Source organism: Aplidium turbinatum, chromosome 13 (genome assembly GCF_918807975.1).
Source record: "Aplidium turbinatum chromosome 13, kaAplTurb1.1, whole genome shotgun sequence".
In the NCBI taxonomy this organism is placed as follows: domain Eukaryota; kingdom Metazoa; phylum Chordata; class Ascidiacea; order Aplousobranchia; family Polyclinidae; genus Aplidium; species Aplidium turbinatum.
This window is the reverse complement of record NC_137484.1, coordinates 22,870,500-22,893,270: the sequence shown is the minus strand read 5'-3', so window position 1 is coordinate 22,893,270 and position 22,771 is coordinate 22,870,500. Positions and strand designations below refer to the sequence as shown.

Genomic DNA, 22,771 nt, shown 5'->3' with positions numbered 1-22,771 from the left:
TAATACTGATTTCTAAAAACTGCTTTTCCAATGCATATTTCAAACATTTTTTTGCCTTTTGATGCCAAATTCTGTGTTCATCATTTCCTTCTCTGCTTTTCTGAGCTTTGAATGAAAAAATATTGACTGAATCTTGCTGTCTGTGTCGAAAGCTAATTTTTCGATGGTTGTCGTGAAAAAGTTGTTGGAATAGCTGTGAGAAAATTTGTTTTGCAGCCCCTGGCAACACTGGTTTGAGTGGTTTCTGCAACTTTGCCAGATGGCATGGCTTGCTTGCGAATGCGAACAAGCTGAGTTTATTTTTTTTTGAAATGCAAAAAAAACAGAAAATTTTTTTGAAAATGCACAATTTTCAAAACAAAACTTTAGTCTCGTTCTTTTAGATGTCGGGAAAAAACAATTATCTTAGAAAAGCACCAAGCCCAAGGTAAAGAATTTATCATTTGTGCGGGCAATGTGAAATTCCCCACAAGCTAGGCCAAGTTAGATTGGATGGATTGGCTGGATGTGCTTCTCTAGCTGTGTGTGACAGGCCTGGATTAACCATTGTGCTAGGCTGTGCTAAAGCACAGGGGCCCCACTTTTCCTAAAAATGAAATAAATAAAATAACAAATTTTTCCTGCAAAAAATTTTCAAGAAAAAAAATTGATTGATTGATTGAATCTTTATCCTCGGACTGGGAAAGCTTCTTGCAGAGCTTAATCCTGGCAGTTTCGCATACTTGTAGAGGCTTTGAATTACTGACGCAGGCCCGGTCATCGAGATTGACAGCTAGTGAAGTTTCCGATTGTTGAAGTTTTATTGCTGGGGAACTATTCCATCCATTAGATGCCGCTGAATGGAGAGCAGTCCTTAACGTGCGTTGCTCAAGCGCACACCCCGAGAGTCGAACCAGCGCCGCTTGATCTTGTAGCTTCTTCGTTCCAGAAGTGACGCGCTAACCAATTGAGCTTTCAGGGCGGCTAAATTAAGAAAAGTGGGGCCCCTCTGTCTAAAAAAAGTAACATATTTATCAATAGCCAGAAAAAAGTCGTTCGACTATATTTCATGTTAGTTTTCTAAATCCTATTTACGTAGTTAGTAGTGAATGAAAGAGCAGTTTAGAATAGAAATTCAGAATAACCTTTCATTGCGATTTGCGTAGTGTGTAGTGTAGTGTGCAGTACTAACAGTGGTCCCTTGCTACAATGTTTTCCCTTGCACGGTTTCGTTGATTTAATGTGTGTGATTTTGCATCCATTAGGCTATAACATAAACATTGTTGACTTAATTTGCACATGCTTATTTAATCATCGATCACGTGCTATTTCAAAGTTATCTAACTTACCTAAGCAAGGCTCGGTTTCCTCTGCAAGCGAAACCAGCTTACTTCCATTACGCTCCACGTAAGCTGGTAAGGGCCCCCATAAAATTCATTAGCACAGGGGCCCCATTTGACCTTAATCCGGGCCTGTGTGTGTGTGACAATTTTGCAACCAAGTTAATTATCCTACTTCATGTAACCTACAGTTCCAATTCTGTGTAGCCTACATGTAAGTTGGTAGTTAGCCGAAATTACCGGTATTTTTTTTAATATTGAAAGTCTTGTGTTATAATGAAATATTTGGAATATTATTAAGTTTGTTTTGAAGCTTTTTCCGGGCGTTTCACACAGGGACATAGTGAGTATCGGGACGCGAAGGCGATTTCAGGCGTTGTTGGGAGAAGGGCGATTGTAGCAAACAACTATTTTTGCACAAATAGGTTGCTCGTAACCGTTCCACTGAATTTTAATGCGCAAAAAGCATACATGACTATTGTAGTTGAAAATATAAATTTATTGCAGGTTTGTAAACATTATATTATACGGTATTCATTATTATACGGTGTTAATATATACGCGCACTAGTCCAGCACAACATTGAATGCACTGAAGCACGTAGCCTACAAGTCGTACATAGACTACTGTCATTGACACATTATAGTTACGCAATACGCATGTTTCCTAACACTATTAACAGCTACACAGTAATGAAAACGATAACATCTATTTTCGTACGTTTTGTCAATCAATATAATTGACTTCTTCAAGAAGATACATCAGATGGTGTAACATTACAGAGCACAATACCATGCAATAGTGACAATCAAGGAAGCAAGTAAATGATAAGATTGATGATACAAGCAATTTGAACAACGTAATTAATGCTTCCAACACCTTGATCAAATTTACCCTTGACTTGAGTCAAATATTCTACAGTGTAAATGTCTACTTTATATCTCCATTTAGATTACACTATGTTTCGTAATATAGACAAGTAGACTTAAATTTATTATACAACAGCAACTTCACCAATACTCACTTCATACGATTGGTTGTAAATAAATGTGAAGTAAGCATATAATAAACATTACAGTACAATACCAAGCAAGCTTGAAAAAACTGTTCAGGTGTTTATGAGAGTAGCAACTCTATTGGCTGTGAGGTATAACAAATAAGAATAAAGTAGCAATAAAAACGTGTATACAAAACATAACTAACTTTTGTGTGTGCTTTTTAAAGTAAGTTTTCGAACCTTTTGATTAGTCACCATTGTGGAAGGTGCAATCTCCGGGGCATTAAATCGTTTTAGTTCATTTTTAGTGAAACAGTTAAATGCAGTGCACACAATTAAGTTAACGTCGGAATGTCCATTATCACAATTTTGCTGAACTAAATCGCCAATACCACGAGACTCTTCGACATTCAAGATTGAAGAAGTAAAAATAAAACGCTAATTCAACAAACTAAACAGTTTCGACTTAGCCAAGTCATCACACAATATAGCAGTGTAATATTGAACAGCCAGCGCTGTCACTGCAAAGCAGTATGCTGTGGGAGCGGATAAACCACCACGGTCAGCTATTTCAAAAAGATGTGCACGATAATGTGGTACCGACTCAAGGAGACTCGGCCCATCAACATTTTTTACCAATAACATCTTACAAGTACTCGAGAGATACTGTGGCCAATGTATCCGCTCACAAAATACGTCACATTTAGCATCAGCATCGGAGAGGTCATTCACATTAACCGCAGAAAAAAATTAGTAAACCATCAAACATCTGTAAACGAAACAGTTGACATCGAAACGTCAAAGCCGAGTGGAAAAGCATTAAGAGTTGTGAGGTTACCTGCTGCAAGAAGATTATGTTGCTGCAACAAACTAAGAGTGCGAATTTTTTTTTCAGCTTCCAGAACTTGTTTTACAAACATGAAAAAATTACCACCATTGACTTGCTGATACCACCCAAACCGTCCTTCTATTGAATTGGACAAAAATTTTCCAGTGAGAACATAGGTGAAATGATGGTTGGTTATCAATGTTGCGCCAACTCCGGAACCGCACCCATGGTCTAAATGCATGCAGTAAATGTCTGTGAAGTGAGCCCAGAAAGATTTCTTTTTTTCCAAAGTATAAATGGATCTTTAGCTTTTCCCAAAAAGGTCAAACTCGGTTGCTGTTTGATTTCATCAGCTTCAATTGGAGAACACATCTCATCTCTTTTTCGAAAAACTGAAAAAATGCAGTGCGCATTAGTAATTTCTGAGTAGTGTACTACTGTACACCCATTGGTACACAACATACAATTTAGACCTACTATCCTCGTCAGAACAAACCTTTTTTTGCCTCGAATCAAAGTCAGAAGACGGTGAATAAATGAGAAAAAAAACTTATTTGCTTGGCCGTAATAAGTACTGTTGTCACTCTACACAATTTCAACCTAATTAAATAAATTTAACAACTAAACTAAAGCCATTCTTTTGATCTTATTCTTACCTTTTGTAGGTGTTGTAACAGACATGATTTTCCACACATTGCAATTAAATTTATGAAACAAGCAGCATCTTTTTTTCATTTCTTCATCTTTCGGAAATCAAAACATTGGTACTTTCACTACAGTCTTGCAAGACTTGTACCCACTTTTACAGCTTGTTACACAACACACAAACCCCATTTCACAAATATATATAGGTTATTAAAGCACTGAATTTATCACAATAAAACCTAAATGAAAGATCAGATTAAAACCTTGGATTGCTACTAAAATTTAACATATGTATACTTTTGTTTATAAATAACTTTCTGGACTACTAAAAAGCTAGCCCTTTAGTTAGCCTATACTGATGTATGGTACTTCATATTATAGCATAGGCCTACAGCTATATCCGTACAGAGCCACTTTAGGGGGTAAAAATGTGTGCAATTTTAATGAAAGTGCCCAAATACCAAAACAGCCATCGACTGAGTTTAAGAATATATAGGCCTAGCGTATATTACAACTACGGCTACTGTGAAACTGGCCAACTCTGCACTTTATGTTCACTCTGTCTGTTATGCAGTAGACTACTAAGACCTTCGTCCTTTAGAATAAAAAAATAACTGTGGTCAGTATGATAATAACAAAGTATCATATTGTATTAGCTAGTATTAAGCAAACAAAGTATATATGATATTCAAAACTGATGAGCAGAGCTGCATGTCAATTTTCTCTAAAACAAGGTCTTTCCATAATATATATTTCTTGTTCCTAAACTGAAGAAATGTTTCTGTTTCATAAAGGAGTGATTGAAAGTTTTTAACATTTTTAATCAAGTAAACAATTTATTAGGTGGACATGAAGTAGCAAAAAGCGTAGGCCTATTCAGTATGTTTACAGGTTTTTGCAATTTCTATTTTAGGCAGATGCACAAAGGTTTACAAATGATTTCATGTTTGTGGGTGTAAATATTGCTATCCTGTTATGAAGTTGTAGCCTACAAACAACAAATTAACATAGCCTACTTTATCAGATTGTGCTAGTTTTGTAGTTTCCCAAACATTGCTTAATTACATACATTTTTACCAAAATTAGTGACTTTGTTGATGATAGAGCCCTGGGCAACTGCTTCACCTGCCTATGGCTTAGCACAATTTAATATGCACAAAGCTACATTGGATTAGTCAATGATACTAGTCAGTGTATGGATGGTGTGATGTATTGAAATTAACCCATACTCTTACTACTAGCTCTTGTTCTGACAAATTAACTCTTGAAAGCTCTCACTACAATGACAAGGCTACATATCCAATGTACCGTAGGCCCACAAACTAATCATTTGTATAAAAAGTATCCTCAGACCTCAGTCATGTTTTTAATACAAAAAATAAACCTTAATAATCTCAGAACTGCCTGTTTTGTTTCTTATTATTCCACTTTGCACAGAAAACAACACTGATCACACAAATTTGCTTCAATGGACAATACAAAATACCGTAATGTCTTATAAACCTCGGAATGGCCCGTTTCGGTGATTCCGATTCGGTGAGTCCGATTCGGTGAGTCCGATCCCTTAACGGGGGATTTTTTCAATTTTTTTTTTAAATTATTGGGTACCATAGCCTAATTATCATTGCCGTTTTAGGGTTAGGGGTTAGAGGTTAGGGTTAGAGGTTAGGAACTCACCGAATCAGACTCACCGAATCGGACTCACCGAATAGTAGCAGACCCTATAAACCTAGTCTAAACCCACTTGTAAAGTATTTAAATGTGTATTTGCAGATAGCCTACAGAAAACCAGCATGCAAAAGACGTTCATTAGCCTTTCTGTCCCTATTGCACAACTAAACTTCATTACTAACTAGTCTTCAACGTGCAGCCCAACCACCAACAGCCCTGTTTAAACTTTGAATACTTGCCAAACAGTGACACCACTGTGCGCAGAAGTGCTCTCGCGAGGTCACGTGATTTCGTATCCCGAAGCTCATTATATCCCCGGTTTCACATAGGTTACTTGGAACTATTTTGTACTACTATCCAGAAGGCTACTGGAGAGTTGACAGGAGGTAGCTTACTTTTGACCCGGCCGTGATGGTTTTTGGGGGCTTGCAACCTGTTTAGAGGACCTGGGAAATTAATAAAACCATCTCATATTTATTGGATATAGTGCGATTTTCTTAGAAGTTACTTGATTTTGGCCTGAAGATCCCAATTAGCAGCGGACCTAAGTTATCTTCTCAACGGCCCTGTCACTATCAGAAGCTCAGTAGTCAAGATTGACAGCTCTGTTACCTGCTCATTATTGTTTTCATGTGCCTGTCTTGAAATTATTTTATTCGCTAAGTAGTTCTCAACTGACAGCTGTAGCGCTTGTCTGAAATCATAAAGTAGGTAATCTATGTCCCAATATTGTGAGACTTATGCACCATGCCAGCTATTTACAATTTGATTATTATGTTTGCATACAGTGGAAACTATGCTGGGTTATTTATGGACAATGGACATATAAAGCTACAATATGTTAATAGTCTAGATACATAGACACTTTTAAAAAGTTAAATAGAATGTATGTTGAAATTGTTGATATCAACTCAATTGAAACTTATTCATATTTTTAGAAGTGGAAGTGCTTCCTTCTAATGCAAGTAAGTGAACGTAAAATAAAATAATTTACTGTAACATACAAATAAACAATATATTATCTCAATCAATAATTTCAATTTATATATACTTATTACACCACTAAAATTCCTTTTAAAAGCAAAGAAAGCTCCTATAACATTGATGTAAAATACATACATTGTAACCAGCATGTTTCTTTACTTCGATTTATATCAAACTTTTGTTTCAGTAAAAAAGTTTAATTAAGACATGTATTTCAGCCTACCATTGTATGATTAGGTAGCCTACTGCTAGATATTATATATGAATCAAAATATATCACCGACATTTTGCACTTCTGCTTGCTAGATGAAGCATGTCATACTGGTTATTCTTACAAAATGTAAATATAAAGTATCTGGCACTATTTTCAATGAAGGTCTGCATGTCTTGGATGATAAAACAAAAGACTGGCTGCTCTCTAGTAGCCCTCTAGCTTAGTCCGGGAACATCATGAATCTGGGGTGGTAAAATGATAGACCCTCGACCCAGAGGCTCACACGACGACGACCACCATTTTCAATAAAAGTTCCAACGTTTTTGCTTCTACAACTTTACAGTCTTGGTTGATCTGGAGTTCAAGATATGTGTTAAACATATTTACTGTACCACCTAAAGCCATTGTTATTATTATATCTCTGAGTGTGCTGAGGACTGAGTTTTCTTTGGTCATGGAATTTCTTCCATAAAAAACTGTTCTCGTTTTTATTCACAAATACACAGCATGATAAACGTGCTATTTTTCAACCAGATTGTTTGGTTTATACTAATGTATTATTGTTTATTATGTTTAGCTTACACATGCGCTAGTGGTAATGCAATTCCACTCAATGAACTTTGCAGCAATAACATAGGATGTGATTGGGATGAAGAACTTAGTTCAATTTCAAACATAGACCAACAAAAAAGGTAACAGTAATGTTATAATGTTTGAAAAGTTTTATCGTAAAATTTATTGCAATTTAAAATTTCAACTTTTTTGTTAACTTCCATTACAAAAGTAAACAATTTTGATGAATAAGATGCCTTGTTAATAAATCAGCAACAGTTCAACGTTGTGTTGTGAGACTAAAGATGCTGTAATTATAGCAAAATTATATTCTTATTATTATACGAGGCTGGTAAAATGTTGCTGCGTTATTAACAAGGCATTCTATACTCTTTGATTGCACAGGCTAACAAGAATATATTGGCACAAAAAATGAGAGTCATTTTAGATTACAGGATGTTCCAAAAAACTTGACATCACTGTACATTTGTACAGTGTACAGTCTTGTAACTTTGCCAATTATCGTTTATACAATCTCAAATTTTAACAGTATGTACAGATATATACAACATAAAATTTTATCTTTTAATTTTCAGGCGTTTTTCTTTTTAGATATAGGAATGCCATACGTAGAAATGCGTAAAAATGGTAAAATGCCATACGTAGAAAAAGCATTTTGTGTACTGGAGTATGCTAGAACGGGTCTGCTACTATTCGGTGAGTCCGATTTGGTGAGTCCGATTCGGTGAGAGCCCTATTCGGTGATTTTTTTGAATTTTTTTTGAAAATTATCGGGTACCGTAGCCTAATTAAAACCCCTAACCCCCTAACCTCAAACCCAAAAACCAAACCCCCAAAAACCCAAACCCCCAAAAACTCCCAAACCCCCAAAAATCCCTAACCCCCATCCCCTAACCCCTATAACGGCAATGATAATTAGGCTACGGCGCGCAATAATTTAAAAAAAAAACTCACCGAATAGGGCTCTCACCGAAAAAGGCTCTCACCGAATAGGGAACTCACCGAATCGGACTCATCGAATCGGACTCACTGAATCGGACTCACCGAATCGGGCCATTCCGTGCTAGAACACAGTCGAATAAGACTGCTGCATGCATTTGCGCAACAATTTGGAAGAAAAGGGTCAGATGGAAAGCAGATTTGCACATTGCATAAGAATTTCAAACAAGAAGGTTGCTTGTGCAGAGCAAAAAAGGATCTGGCCGTTTTCTTCCAAATCGTCATTGAAGCTCATATCTATGTGTTGCACTCCATGATTGCACTCCAAAGTAAACAGACCTGTTGAATGTTTTTGTGTGTTAATGATACCTATCTGCACTTGGTAACTTAATTCCTACTATGTATATAATTTGGATTTTTGACGTGATCATACTGAGGATGCTGTGATAGTGAAATCGATTTATGATAAAAAAATGAAGCTGGTAAACTGTTTGTTGCGTTGAGTAACAAGGCTAATACTAATGATACGAGACAGTCAACCGCTTTAAGTGAAGAGTTTGCTGGGTTGGTTAACAAAAACAGAAAATGTTTATTAGTCAGTTTCATAAACTAGCTTTATTTCTGACATTTTATGTTTACACTTTTTTACAGGAATCTGATATGCGAAAGATGCCCAGACATCGACCACTGTGGTTGGGGATGCCCGACGTATTTTGAGAGTTTAAATAATGAACAATGTTTGGAAAGGTCGCGGTATTTGGATGATGATGATGATCAACCGTCTTTGCTCTCACCTGCAAAGAATCCACCATTGTAATGAATTGTTTTGCATGTTTCTCGCTGTGTAATATCACCACAGAATGTGACCTGTTTATCATCATCCATTTTGCTTCAAAGAAGCCTGGTCTTCATCCCGAAACATCAGAGTCGACCAGTTCTCTGCAGCGACTCCTCCATCCCTGATGTTGGCATCTTCAATTTTCAGATATAGTTGGTCACTGCATATAAGTTTTAGGTGCACGAATTTTATGACCGGATGCCCTTCCTGGCGCTAGCCAAGCATACAATTGGAAATTGCAGACACTATTCCGGCTAAAAACTGCTTGGAGCGCGTATGTGTTTTTTTCGAGGTTCTCCCCTTTAGATTCGCCCAGATCAGCGAAAACAGGCTCGCCACGAGTAGGTTCTAAGACGGTTTTGTTATGAGACAACCTGGAGAGGCTATTGACTTTCGCGTCACGTGCTGAAAGGTGCTTCCCCTCCAAGGCCTTGTGATCTGTTTAATGTAGTTATTCTTTGAATTTTTGTGTATGGTGTTGAGTGTTGAACCAGTCAGAAGTATTGATCACTGTGCTTTTTGTGTTCCTTTTTGATAAATTTAAGCTTAAACCACTGTACTTTGTTAATCAGTTGTAGATTAATTGCTGTATAATTGTTATTCCTGACGAGGACTATGTGGTTGCGAAAACATTCAAGATAGATTTGTTTAATGTTGTTTTTTTTTCTGTGAGTATTAAAAATATGTTAAATCTGATCACGTCACTCGTCTTTGTGTGTTTATGGTTCCAAACAAACTCTCCACCGCTGCTCTAAAATTGTTTGTTTTATTACCATCGAATTTAGATTGCACATATGAAGATGACCATGTTTTCAATTGATGACTAAATATTGGTGATTTGACTTAATACAGACCTTTCGTTCATAATTGCAGAGGAACAGACACGAACTCAATCCTGGACAACTTGGGAAATACATTTGGATTTTTTTGTAATGTTAATAATAACTTCAAGCAGCTTCGTTCAGAATTTTTGTTTGATGATGTCGCGGATTGTGATGGTGAGGAAGATCTGTGCTTTGATTCACCACATTTTAATTACAAGTGAGTGACTAACAGATACTTTCAGTTTCATGTCCCCTTTTTTCAACAGCATTGTGCATGTCACAGTACAGAACTGGCAGAAATCTTGAGTAGAGTAAATGTTGAAAATGCAAAGTTTCGATTGTATTTATGGTTTGTTTTTCATCATATTGGATGGGTGTAGTTGCTGAAGGTAAGGCGGCCGCGAGAAAGGAACTGGCCGCCCTACTCTCATTAGATCCAAAAGGCATAGTATAACGAAAACCTTGTCTTTTCATCCCATAATGCTTGGATTCAAATATTGGACTCACCTTACCTTTTTCATCATTTTTGCTCTGTACTTTTGATGTATTTTTAGGTTTTAAACCATAAAAAATTTAGCCACTTTCCACACTTGTTGCCCTGTCAGTGTATCGTATGTTGTAGCTTTACTTTTACGTTATCGACATTTCATGACGAAAAATAATATGATGAGATTTTATCTTAAATCAACTTGTTTGAAATTCTGCTAACGTTGTATGGATTTCAGCCTACCAAGTCCAGTAAGAAATGTAATGATAATGAATTTAGGTTTATTGCCATATCATCTATGCTATTGCCTGCAATATTGCAAAAGGTTGTGTATGCAATCTTTGTATGGCTTTTTGCTTGGCATTGAACACTTTTTGTTAATAGTATTTATTGTTCAATCTCTGTATGATGTGATATTTTAAGCTGGCTATGGAGAACAGAACACCCCTCACATCTACCTAGGGTGTAATAAATTGGGTGGGCATAATTGCTGAAGGAGACGCGGCCGAGAGAAAGGAACTGGCCACCCGATACTTAGAATCAAGTAACCACCTTTACCTTAGTAATATTCGAAAAGAATAATTGAAAATTGTCCACTGACTGTCTATGCCACAAAATGTGATGTATTTTACCGCATTAAACTGGATCCACTTATGTTTTAGTGTTTAATTTGCACTTTTAATTCCTCAGCAATTCACATGCTCTAGTTTTGGCTTTGAATCAAACTCGATGCTTTGAATGCTTGCAACGCGACAACCACGTGATCATTCCACGTCATCACGTGTGTGATGGTGTCTTCGACTGCCCGGACTTATCAGATGAATGCCTGTGCGAAGAGCAGGTTGATATGGAAATCTGCAAGGAAATAAAGCTGAAAGGTTTTGACAATGTTCCGTAAGTGAATATATAAAATGTAATTCATAAATACATCTTGAGCAAATTTTTGCACAAAATCTACTTCCGTGTCTTTCCACCTGCAATTTACAAATGTCCGTACTGTGTAGCCTATCTGTTCCCAATGTACAGTTTTTTCACTGCCACTCCCAGTCACTGCCCACTCAGCCCATGATGAGATGTTTTCATCTCAGTCAGGAGGCTTTTTATGGGTTGATATGCTTTCAGACTAACTTCACACAACCATCTAGCGGCTTTTCCAGCCTACTGACTGCTCTTCTAGGTATCTGACTGGCTAAAACTGAGGAAATTTTGTTACAAGAACTCGTCTTGCCACCAACACATCTTTTCTATCTTCCTATCAAGCCTGGGTGAAGTTTGTGTTTAAATCCACATGATTCAATTATTTTGGCCCTTACACCTGCACCATTTTTCTTTGTTTTCTTCATTTAAACATGTATGTATAGTAATAGTAGGAGTAGAGACATTCCGTTTGCAAGTTTGTTCTTTTTTAAACCAGTGTTTTCAAACAACGCCTTCATTTGTCCTTTCTTGCAGTACACTCTACAGTAGCGGAATGGCCCGTTTCGGTGAGTCCGATTCGGTGAGTCCGATCCCTTAACGGGGGATTTTTTCAATTTTTTTTTAATTGTTGGGTACCGTAGCCTAATTATCATTGCCGTTTTAGGGTTAGGGGTTAAGGTTAGAGGTTAGGAACTCACCGAATCGGACTCACCGAATAGTAGCAGACCCCTATAGTAGAACTGATGTAGAACTATAGTAGAACTACAGATGACTACTAAGTAGATTACTCTTCAGTGCAAAAATTGAAAATAACTGCATTTTTGAATAAGAGTGAACAATGCAATCAAAAATTAAAGAGCCCAAAATGTAGATGCTAAATTCATGTTCATCAAACGTTTCTAAAACTAAACTGTCTTCATTTAGATTAACTATGTGTCCCACCCATTTTGCTCCTAAGCGAATAATGCTTTTTCTGAAATTATAAAGGCAATCATTCATATTGTAATAGATCAGCCAGTAGGTCAATAAACTATTTTAATTCAGAACCAAAAAACGTATTTCAAACCAGAGACACAGACCAAGGCATTTGCACCAAAATAAGATTTCGTTTGACTAATATGTTGTCAGTGGTCCTCATGCTTATCAATTGAGGTGTCCGTCATCGCCACATGAGTCAATCTCGACCTTTTTCGTACAATTGTTATCAATTTCGCAATTGTACGTTCATGAATTGTACTATTCAGGGAACAGAAGAGCAACCCGTGTTTACCCGGTGATGTCCACTGCGGTGATGGGACCTGTATCGATCGAAGCCATGTTTGTGATGGACTAGCGGATTGCCCTGACCTGAGGGATGAAAGGTGAATTCAAATATTAGTTTTGCATATGAGTCGACATATTTCGTGTCTAACAGGTTTTACTTTGAAAAGTGCAAAGATATTTTCAGGGCTGTGGAGTCGGTGTAGTGGAGTCGGAAGGATTTTAGGGTTTCCGGAGTCGTTAAAAAAAGGCCGACTCTGGCTTGATACAAAACGATGAGTTTGTTTGCAATCTATTTTCAAAATATTGTTTTCTGTATTGCGCTCTTAAACTTTACCAGAAAATAGAAGTGTTTGTTCTTGCCAGTGTTTAGAAAATTTGCCGTTTCAATTTTGATCGTAGCCAAGTGAACTTAAATTTGAAAAAAATAAAAAACGACAAAAACTTTTAAAAAATCTGGCAACACTCAAAAATCTGGCAGTCGGCCAGTTGTAAATCGAGTAGGAGCCGTATCATTTTCGCCCGACTCCACAGCCCTGCATTTTTTTCCCCAAGATTTAAACGTTGTAGGCTACTAGACCGTTCTTTTTAACCAGTGGACCACAACCCTTGACAGAATGAAACCAATTCAAACTTGATTAGAACAGTTTAACACACAATTAAAATGTTGAATTATGTCATTGTGATCAAATAAGAGAGTCAGTCGTTCAGCTGGACTTCTATTTTAAGGGATTGCTCTCACTTTCCACTTTGTGAAACTTATGGAAGCGAAGACGTAACACACGGCATTGTGTGCAGGTATGATTGTTTTTGTTTTGTCATAAATAGTCCCATCTAACAGTTCTATTCTCCTTCTTTAATTGCATTGCCTGCACCAGGCACCGGCGGCCTCGGATAAATAATTAGACCAAGTATTCCTATGATATGTATGATGTATGTTTTCCTATTGTATGAATGATTGTTCCTGCTTTGCCGTTAACTTGTTTTAGATGAGCTTGTCTTTGTTTGCCAGGTGCCTGCTTTCCAAAAATTTTACTGGGTATAGGGAGATGCTCTAGTACAGTGGTTCCCAACCTGGGGGTCGCGACCCCCAAGGGGATCGCAGAGCATTTTATAGGGGGTTGCAAAGCTGTTGCTCATGCAACAACAAAAGTGAATGCAAGTAGGACGAGGTACCGGTCCGCTAGTAGTATGTGCCTTAAGCTGCGTTTACATGACGTTTCATTGCGCCCGAAATGAATATTTTCCGTTTCGGTTAGTCTGCCAGACTCGTAGCCTGTTTGCATGCGATGACCGAAATGAGATTCGTGGCGGTCTGGATTTCATGTCGGTAGCTTCAACAGAAATGAAACCGAAATGAAGCGGTTGCGTATTTGCGACATATTTGAAAAGTTGAACTGCCTTAATCTAAAACTTCAAGGGAAAGACACAAATATTTTACAACTCAATGATAATGTTAGGGCATTTTTTTCAAAATTGAAAAACTGGCAGCGAAAAGTGCATTTTGGGAACATTGCTATGTTCCCAAAATCACTCTCTCAATTTTGGTGTGAAATGTAAGATTCATACCCACAGATTTCAAAGCTGGCTTTTCAAGTATTACTGCCCTTCGCTACGACGTATCTAAGTGAGAGTGGTTTTTCAGCTCTTCTGCATATGAAAACGAAGGAAAGAAATAGAATGGATGTGGAAGACAACATTAGACTGGCTCTGTCTAGCACGCAACCTCGAATTTCACGGTTAGCTGCAGACCTACAAGGTCACCATCGGATTGGTTTGTCAATAAATGCAAGAAAAACATTGTTAGTGCTGCCTTTTGTTGTAGGCTATTATTTGTTAATAGTATACTGTACTTGCATTTAGGAAAGAATATAAGTGGGGGTCGCGATATCTGCGAAAATTTTTAAAGGGGGTCACCAAGACAAAAAGGTTGGGAACCACTGCTCTAGTATTGGCTTTCTTATTACATGGTCGGGAAATTGTTTTAATATTGTCTTGTTTTAAATATTGTCTTGTCTTAATTTATATTGTCTTGTTTTAATACTTTTAAACAAAGATCTGGTTTGGTTCACTTGTTGTAAAACTTATTTGTCTTCTTTGCAAGCCATGAAATACGTTGCATTCTACGGAAGCACCATATTTCAAATGCATTAATTTTTTCAGCCATTTTTGTTGAGATATTCTCGGTTTCAGAGTTGTATTGAATGAGGATAAATTAAATCTAGCTATTTAAAACTCTAAACCTTGTCTTAAAGAAGATATTTTTATTGTAAAGAATTGGTTTCATTTCTTGGAAGCTTGTTTTTGCTTGGGCTGTTCTTATGTTGAGTTCTGTTTCGTCCCTTGGATCCCAGTTCACCATAGTACCGAGGTCTTTCAATTTTTGGACCTGTTTAAGAATTGTTCAGAATCAACCCCAACCACAGGGAAGCATGGCGAAAGGGCTGCGGAAGCTGGAGGGCCTTTGCCAGTGAGGACAAACGCCGCGTCTCACCTAGCAAAGAAAGGACAAATAGATGATGATATAAAGGACATTATTTTTATCCTACTAATTTCAAAATTCTAATTTTGATTCTGATTGGATTGGTACATCGGTTAGTTGTTTACATGATGTACACTCAGTGGTAGTAGCTAAAATATTGTAGGTTACAAATAACAATGAAAAAATACTGCATAATAAATTAAATTTTAAACAAATTAATTTAATGGACTTGGTCTACACAAGTGCTTTTACGTTTCCCGTACGTTAGACTAATGTCATGTTTCAGTTGTGATGATGGTGAAGCAACGGGCTCCTCTCTTGCAACTACTTGTGGCCGCCTTGGTGAGTGCAAGCGGCCGACATTGTCTACGATGGCCAGCTCATTATCGGAAGGACCTGTATGGCCCCCGAAGGGACCAGGAGGACTTGTGGTTCACTCCAAAGCGTACGTAGCTTCGAGACCTGATCTAAACAAACGGGTCGTCATCCCTTGCATCCAACTGCCGTGTTGCCCCTACAAAAAGGACGAATCAAATGAAGATGAAAATGAATCATATGCAAGCAGAAAAATACTTCAGTTTTCGGAACCATTTGTGAAGGTTTCACAGGTAGAATCTTCTCTAGCCATAGTTTAATATTATGAATGTATGTACAAGGGAAACCATATGACGTTACAAAAATATCTCATCAACCGCTTGATTAATCTGTGACCTCTCTTATAAACTTCCCGTCTGCTCTAATAGCTCAGTTGGTTAAGCGCCTGATTTTACAAACGAAGAATCTTCAAGATCAAGCGGTGTTGGTTCAACTCTCGCGGCGTGCTCTTAAGCAACGTATTACTGCTCTCCATTTTTCCCCACCTAGTGGATGAAATAATTCACAAACAAGACTTCAACAATCGGAAACTTTACTCTGTCAATCTCGGTGACTGGCCCTGTGTCAGTGATTCAAAGCCTCTACAAGTATGCGAAACTACCAGGATGATGCTCTAAAGAAGTTTTTTTTCTATCCGAGGTTAAGGAATTCCCACTGTCAATCTTTTATTTTGTTCTACCCTTAGTTTTTGTCAATTATGCTGGCAGGATTTTCAGTGTTGTAATTTTCTTCTTTCACGTTTTCTGTGGCGGATGGTTTATTCTTTTATCTCTCAGAGATACCCCGATGTATCTCTGTTTGTTGCTATTTGCTTGATTTGCTCAGATATCGGGACTCACCATGAGAAGGTTGACAACATGGTATTGTTTAAATGTATATTTTTGTCGTCATCTGTTTGTATTGATTTTTGATTGAATTTACAATTTGTCCACTTCTGGCGCACAGTTGAGAAGAGCAACAAGACTAAAAATTGCTTTTTTTCTCTTGTTCACTGTAGGCCAATGATTCTCAACCGCGGCCCCTCAACCATTCTTTCCGCGGCCCTCATCAATGTAGCAAAAATTATTTATTCTAGAAGAATTTCCCGAAATGGCGACAATACATCGTTGTCACATAACTTATAATAACGTTTCTCCACACTAAAGATACAGAGCAATTGGTTGTGGTCATCAGGGGAGTTACGCGAATTTTACACATTTGCCAGAAATTTCTCCCTTTGCGTTCCATCTACGGCACAACAAAAGTTATAGATAGGCTAATAATCTACGTAAATTTGGTAAAACCGGTAAATTGCACATTTCTTATTTCCTATATTACTTTAATAACTTAAGTAATTTTTTTACTGTTTACTTTTACTTAAGTAAAGAAAATAAACCCTGTAGTTGAGTCCAGCCCTCCGCACATCCAGTTTCATGCATTTTTCCATTCAGGTACAAAATGGGAGCATGTTGCTATGTGGCACCGGGTCGTCGAACATTGAGGAAAGCGAAGTGTGCGACTCAGTGGAAGGATTACAGGTAAGAAATTTGGTAGACATTCATTATCAGGAAATGGGCCAGTGCATTGATAGATAGAAAGAAACGTATTATCAGTCTCATACGATTATATCATTATTTGTGGTACTAGTTTCACTGTACAAATGCTGTTATTGGGCATCACTTATTGAGGCTTTGAATCACTGAGCAGACACGGTCACCGAATGTGACGGAATGGTGTTTCCGCTTGTTGAAGTTTTTGCCGCTGAAAAGAGAGCTGTCCTTAAAAGGCATTGCTCAAGCGCACACTACTAGAGTCGAACCAGCGTCGTTTGATCTAGGGGTTTGTTTTTTTAAAACATTGGTTGCTTGTCCAATTGAGCTATAGGAGTGACAATTTCTTACTCGTTAAACAACGAATTTCCCCTGGCTTGTCATAGCAAGAGTTGATCGAGCTCAGAGTTGACTCTGCTGCGCCGCAATCAAGGTGGCATAAAAGTAAACTTTACACTACTGACAAACTAACATCCCTCCTTTGCATTTGTAAAAGTTGTTTACACTACTATTTTGATGCCAAATTTAAACAACACGCACTTTTGTATGTTGGTAAGCAAAGGTATTGCCATTCAACTCGGATTTGCCTTTTTAGCTTTCCTATGCCGGTTACAAGTGCGACTGGAAAATTGATTGTGCAAACGGAGAAGACGAAATGGGATGTCCCGGAAGGTTTTATTGTACTGACGGCCCGACCCTGTATGTCACCAGGCGCAAGGTACCTCATATATCTTAATGCTAATAATTTATTTATAGATTTCCAAGTTTTAAAGTTCGGCAGGCCGATGGCTAACTGCCGTTCCAAGTGCTTTACGTGTAGAAATTAATGACTGAACTATTATTATGGTTTGGAGCGGTTGCTCGCTCACCTGAGTTCTTGTCTGTCTTATTTAGAAAGCGCCAGAACAACTGGAATTGGAGGAAAAAATCAAAACATATTTTGTTTCACTTCTGTAATAATAATGACGTTATGGTTATATTTATTGTTGCTCTACTGCTACAAAACACTTTTAACGTAGGGCTCACTTTTGATTTTGTATCAGATTTAAAATGTCACCATATTATTACCCGACTTATTCTCACTGCGTTACGCAAGAAGGCAACGTTTTTAAAGTCTTCGGTTTGACCCGAACTGGAATCGATCTCAGATCTACCAGCACTAGAGCCGAAAGCGAAACCACTCGACCAGATTGAGCTGGTTTGTTCCATTTCAAGGTATCGCGCAAGTGCAAGGTCTATACAAGGAACATTTGCACCAGTTCAAACTGGCTGCCACCTTCCACGTGACGCAACATGACAATCAACCATTGTGACGTCAGGTAAACGACGGCGTGAAGGATTGCAGCGATGGAAGCGACGAGTGTAGCAGCGATAGCGCCAGCGATGAGGCATTGTCTTCGAAATCCCAATATATCAAAGAACCTTGGATTAAAGCCCTGGCCTGGTTCATGGGAACTATGTCATTTGTTGGCAACGTAGTGAGTTTGATGTAAAGTTGCATGTGACTTGTGCAAGATTCAGCTTTTAACATGGCGACTTTGGGTCGATACCCCGATATGCTTATAGTGATTGCAACGAAATTGTAAATTGTGATTGTAACGAAAAAAATAAAGACTTTAGCGACTTTGGATCAGTACCCCGATATGCTTATAGTGATTACTGGATGAATCAGATGTTGTCAACATTTTTATGTCTCGATTGCCCGAAATTGAAAGATAAATTTAACTCCCAATATTTTGTATTAGTGTTATTTTTTCCGAGTCTTGTTGTGTCATGCATTTATTAGAATTGTTTTTTTCCAGAAGATGACTTCAAATTTATTCTTTTCTGATGATTTTATTTGAATAAAAAGCTTCTGGTAATTAACATTACTTTAGGATAACACAATCGGTTAAGGTTTTGTGGGAATGATGCTTTGATTTATTGGGTTCAATCTCGACCACCCAATTTCAGCAGCGTTTCTAATTGCTTTATGCAGATTGTTATCATTGGAGAGTCAAGAAAAGTTAACAAAGTTCTCAAGAGAAGAAGCTCCTCCCCCCAGCGCATCAACCACATGCTCGTATTGAACTTGGCGGTCGCTGATGGCATGATTGGCGTTTACCTCCTCATGGTGGCGACACTCTCAGTCATCTACGACGAAGGGTTTTGCTTGGAATTCCTTAACTGGCACATGACACCCATGTGCTTGGCAATGGGATGTTTGGTGGTCATAGGGAGCCAGACTTCCGTTATGACTTTGCTACTGCTGACAGCTTTCCGACTCTTTGGTGTCATCAAAGTAAGTCAAAAGGAACTCTGATGACTTTAAACTTTTTATTAAATTGCTGAAGTTCTAATATTTCCAGACCTTCATCGTTCTTTATGTTTTCTTTTTCGAGCATGTTTTAAGTTCGTTCGAGTGAAGAACAAAGTTTGTGAACAGAATATCAGAACGTCTTTTCAAATCAGCTATAAAGTGGCTTGCAAAATAGTATTGCGCTATCGATGGGTGTCGAACTCGCGTCCTCTTAAGCGTCAGGCGGACGCACTCACCACTCGGCCACGCAGACTTTTGCATAGCTAAGTGGCGACAGCCCTGGTACGACGCTTGAGTCAACCCCGGTTCGATACCTCTCATGAGCATGCAACTGTGTGTTTGATAAGACACTTTATGGTATGTCTGAAGGTACAAAAAATTTTTTGCATTCAATCTGATGCTTTGATTTCCACGCGTAAGCTCGGATACGACCATAACGTTAGACCTTAGCAGATCTGACGGAAAATCTAATCACGTTTTGTTACTTTTCAGCCTTTCGCAGCATCAAGAAGACCGAAGGTATCCACAGTTGTCTCACTGATTGTTTCCATCTGGTTCATCGCCTTCTTTCTTGCTTTGCTTCCATTCTGCCCCAAGCTGCAGTACATGTTTGCAGACACGGCCATTCTCTCGCAGAAAGGGTTCTTTAAAAGCGTTCAAGTCGACTTTGACAAAGCCAAACACGTGGTTAAATCCATTATGACGTATAGTTCAAATTATGAAAACGTCACAAACGAGGTTTTTCACAGGATAGACGCCGCTTCTTCCTGGTCCGATTTACAATCTGTCCTTACCCCGGCCGACGCCAAAACTCATCTTAACGTGACAACCTACTTCGGGTAAGGGGTTTCGTTTGTAAATGTGTCAAACCCCTACTAATGGTGTCCCAAGCACCTGTACTACCAATACCCCAATATCTGTCTGGAAATTAAGACGATGCTTTTAATTTTTTGCTGTCGTTTCAAAGTATTTGTCGTTTTCTTCTTGTTTTCCCCGTTGGCGCAACTGATTTCCCGTTTTAATATTTTCCACATGCAACTACGCACTAAATATTTGTAACCACAAACGGACAACAAACAATCTCACTGAAATACCTTGATTCTGACAGATATTACGCAGACAACAACCTGTGCATACCTCGCTTGCTGGTAACGCCGTCCGATAATGCCTGGAGATACACCCTCGCGATGATCACGTTCAACTTTGTGGCATTTCTCTTTGTTGCGTTTGCTTACGGCTTCATCATCCGGGACTCTACGATAGGTGCCAGGCTTCAAGGCAGTATTGTGAGTGCTGAAGTGACCGGTAAGGAATGCTTTTTTTTAGTACGTTACCAGACAATGCGAAATTACTCTTGTTACATCAACTGTACTTTGTCAGATAATAATAGGCATAATAGTCGTTTTTATTTTACGCCCTTTGTGAAGCTATCATTAGAGATGTTAGATCACGAAGATGCGAAACTATACATCCGCCTCTGACTTGTCCAACAAACCAATAAAGGGTCACATTTTTTTATGATTAACAAAATATTGTTTTTTTTAACCCTACGTTAGTACCCTGGGATGTAGGAACACCGTTAGTACTTCAGGGTGTTTGAACACCCCATCACAAAAATTAGTGTTTATTACAAACAAAATGCACATATTGGTCTCCAACATTTATTTAATGAACAAAGGTACACAGCAAGACACCATGAAAGGTAACTCAAAGCTGAAAAGGACAGTTTTTTTGTCCCTACATCCAAATAGTCATTACTCTGATCCATCATCATTTGATGCAGAATCTTGGCAGGTAACGCAGAGCACAAACAGCTTGCTGTGGTCACTGCACACGTGTTTGCCACAATTGGTGCACACTGTTTTTACTTTACGGTCTCGTGACCTCACACATAATGCACATCTCTTTGCACCTCCTGATGATGTCGGTGTCTGTGAAGGTGTTACGGATTCTACTGTCTCTGGCAACATTCTTCTGATTCCACTTCTGAGATCCCTGTGTAGATGAATGTTCTGCAATCTCCTCTTTAGAGCATCTTCGATGAGCTGCATACATATGCCCTTGATAAAAATGCGGCGCTTCAGCTTTTTTTCGGGGTTATGGCAGTAAAGTATGTATGCATTTATGGTTGAAATGTTCAGCAAAGAGTAGAAAATCGTTAAGGACCAACGCCGGCTATTTCTTGCAGTGTCGTATTCCCCTGACATTTGATCAACCGTATGAACTCCTCCTTTGGTCGAGTTGTAAAAAGTGATAATTTCAGGCTTCTTCATGTCACCAGACTCCGGATCAATTTTGTTATCATGATGCATGCTACTGAAAAGTACAACGTTTTTCTTTTTCTTACTTTGAGGCACGTAGGAGACTAGTGTCACGTCATCTCCAAATCCAAACATACTGTCACATGTAACCAATGATGTAACCCTGTCCTTGACTGATAAAAATTCTTGGGGGATCTCACGTTTGTTTTTGCGAAGTGTTCCCACAGCAGACAATTTATGGTCCTGAAGTAGACTTACGACTAGTGGGTAAGTGGTACACCAATTATCAAATGTAACATTTCTGCCTGATCCTGAGATTTCCGAGATAAGTCTTGTAACTACAGCGAAAGATGAATTTTCAACTTTGAAAGGTCCATCAGGTTGTTTTCCTGCATAAACTTCCATTTTGCAAATATAATAAGTTTTAGTATCCGCCATTGCTTGTATCTTTATTCCATACTTTGCTGGTTTGTTTGGGATATATTGCCTGAAGGGACATCTGCCCCTGAAGGCCACAAGCATTTCATCAATTGTCACAAACTCCGATGGTGAATAGTTCATCAAACAATTTTCAACAAACATCTCAAAAAGGTCTCTCATTGGGGCAAGCTTATCCAATAGTCTTCTTGAAGGCCGGATAGCTTTGTCATCAAACCGTATGCAACACAGTAAAAATCGGAAGCGGTGCAGTGACATTGTCAGTCGAAACACTTCTATGCCAGTGCCATCACTTTTCCACAAATCATCAAGGTTCATTCTGTTGCTATGATAGGTACCAGCTAATAGTATTAGACCAAGAAAAGACTTTATTTCTACAATACTATCATCTTCAGCATCACTTGGAATGTCACATTCTGGCAACATGCTTTGTATCCTCTCTATATTCCTACTGTGACTATCCATTTTATATCTGCAAAGATAAGAAGAACAAGGCCTAGGACTGTAAAATTTTCAGATTTTTCCCACCTCTAATATTTACGAAGGTACTGAAAAGAAGAAAAATGTAAGTGCTGCCAACTCAAAACAGCAAACAAATTTATTACCCTGGGGTGCTGAAACACCCCAGGGTACTAACGTAGGGTTAAAGATCATATAAGAACAGTAAGTTGGTTTTTAAATAATTAAAGATTTTTGTTGAAAGCAAGCTTATACCGAAGCGTTGAAATGTGGCAATAATTGACCCTTCTAATGTTGCCGGAAAAGCAGAGCTGCGCGTCCCGTTATATAATGTCCCTGGGATACTGTATGTTGCGATTCGCAGATGCAACTCAACAGACAACGGGAAGCAGCAAAGGAACGTATAGTCAGTGGCTCTCATATACTTTAG

General features: G+C 38.3%; 1 protein-coding gene across 1 annotated transcript in view; it reads left to right on the top strand.

Moving 5' to 3' along the window:
• Positions 1-22,771, top strand: part of LOC145781754 (uncharacterized) — a 31,230-nt gene that overhangs the window by 6,761 nt on the left and 1,698 nt on the right. Inside the window, exons 2-15 of the mRNA XM_082593425.1 lie at positions 6,400-6,426; positions 7,237-7,351; positions 8,823-8,984; positions 9,883-10,050; positions 11,011-11,214; positions 12,483-12,599; positions 13,228-13,296; positions 15,267-15,588; positions 16,786-16,872; positions 17,480-17,602; positions 18,204-18,362; positions 18,863-19,165; positions 19,676-20,022; positions 20,292-20,488. Of these exons, the coding sequence (XP_082449551.1) occupies positions 6,400-6,426; positions 7,237-7,351; positions 8,823-8,984; positions 9,883-10,050; positions 11,011-11,214; positions 12,483-12,599; positions 13,228-13,296; positions 15,267-15,588; positions 16,786-16,872; positions 17,480-17,602; positions 18,204-18,362; positions 18,863-19,165; positions 19,676-20,022; positions 20,292-20,488 (2,400 nt within the window). The remainder of the gene's footprint in view (positions 1-6,399; positions 6,427-7,236; positions 7,352-8,822; positions 8,985-9,882; positions 10,051-11,010; positions 11,215-12,482; positions 12,600-13,227; positions 13,297-15,266; positions 15,589-16,785; positions 16,873-17,479; positions 17,603-18,203; positions 18,363-18,862; positions 19,166-19,675; positions 20,023-20,291; positions 20,489-22,771) is intronic.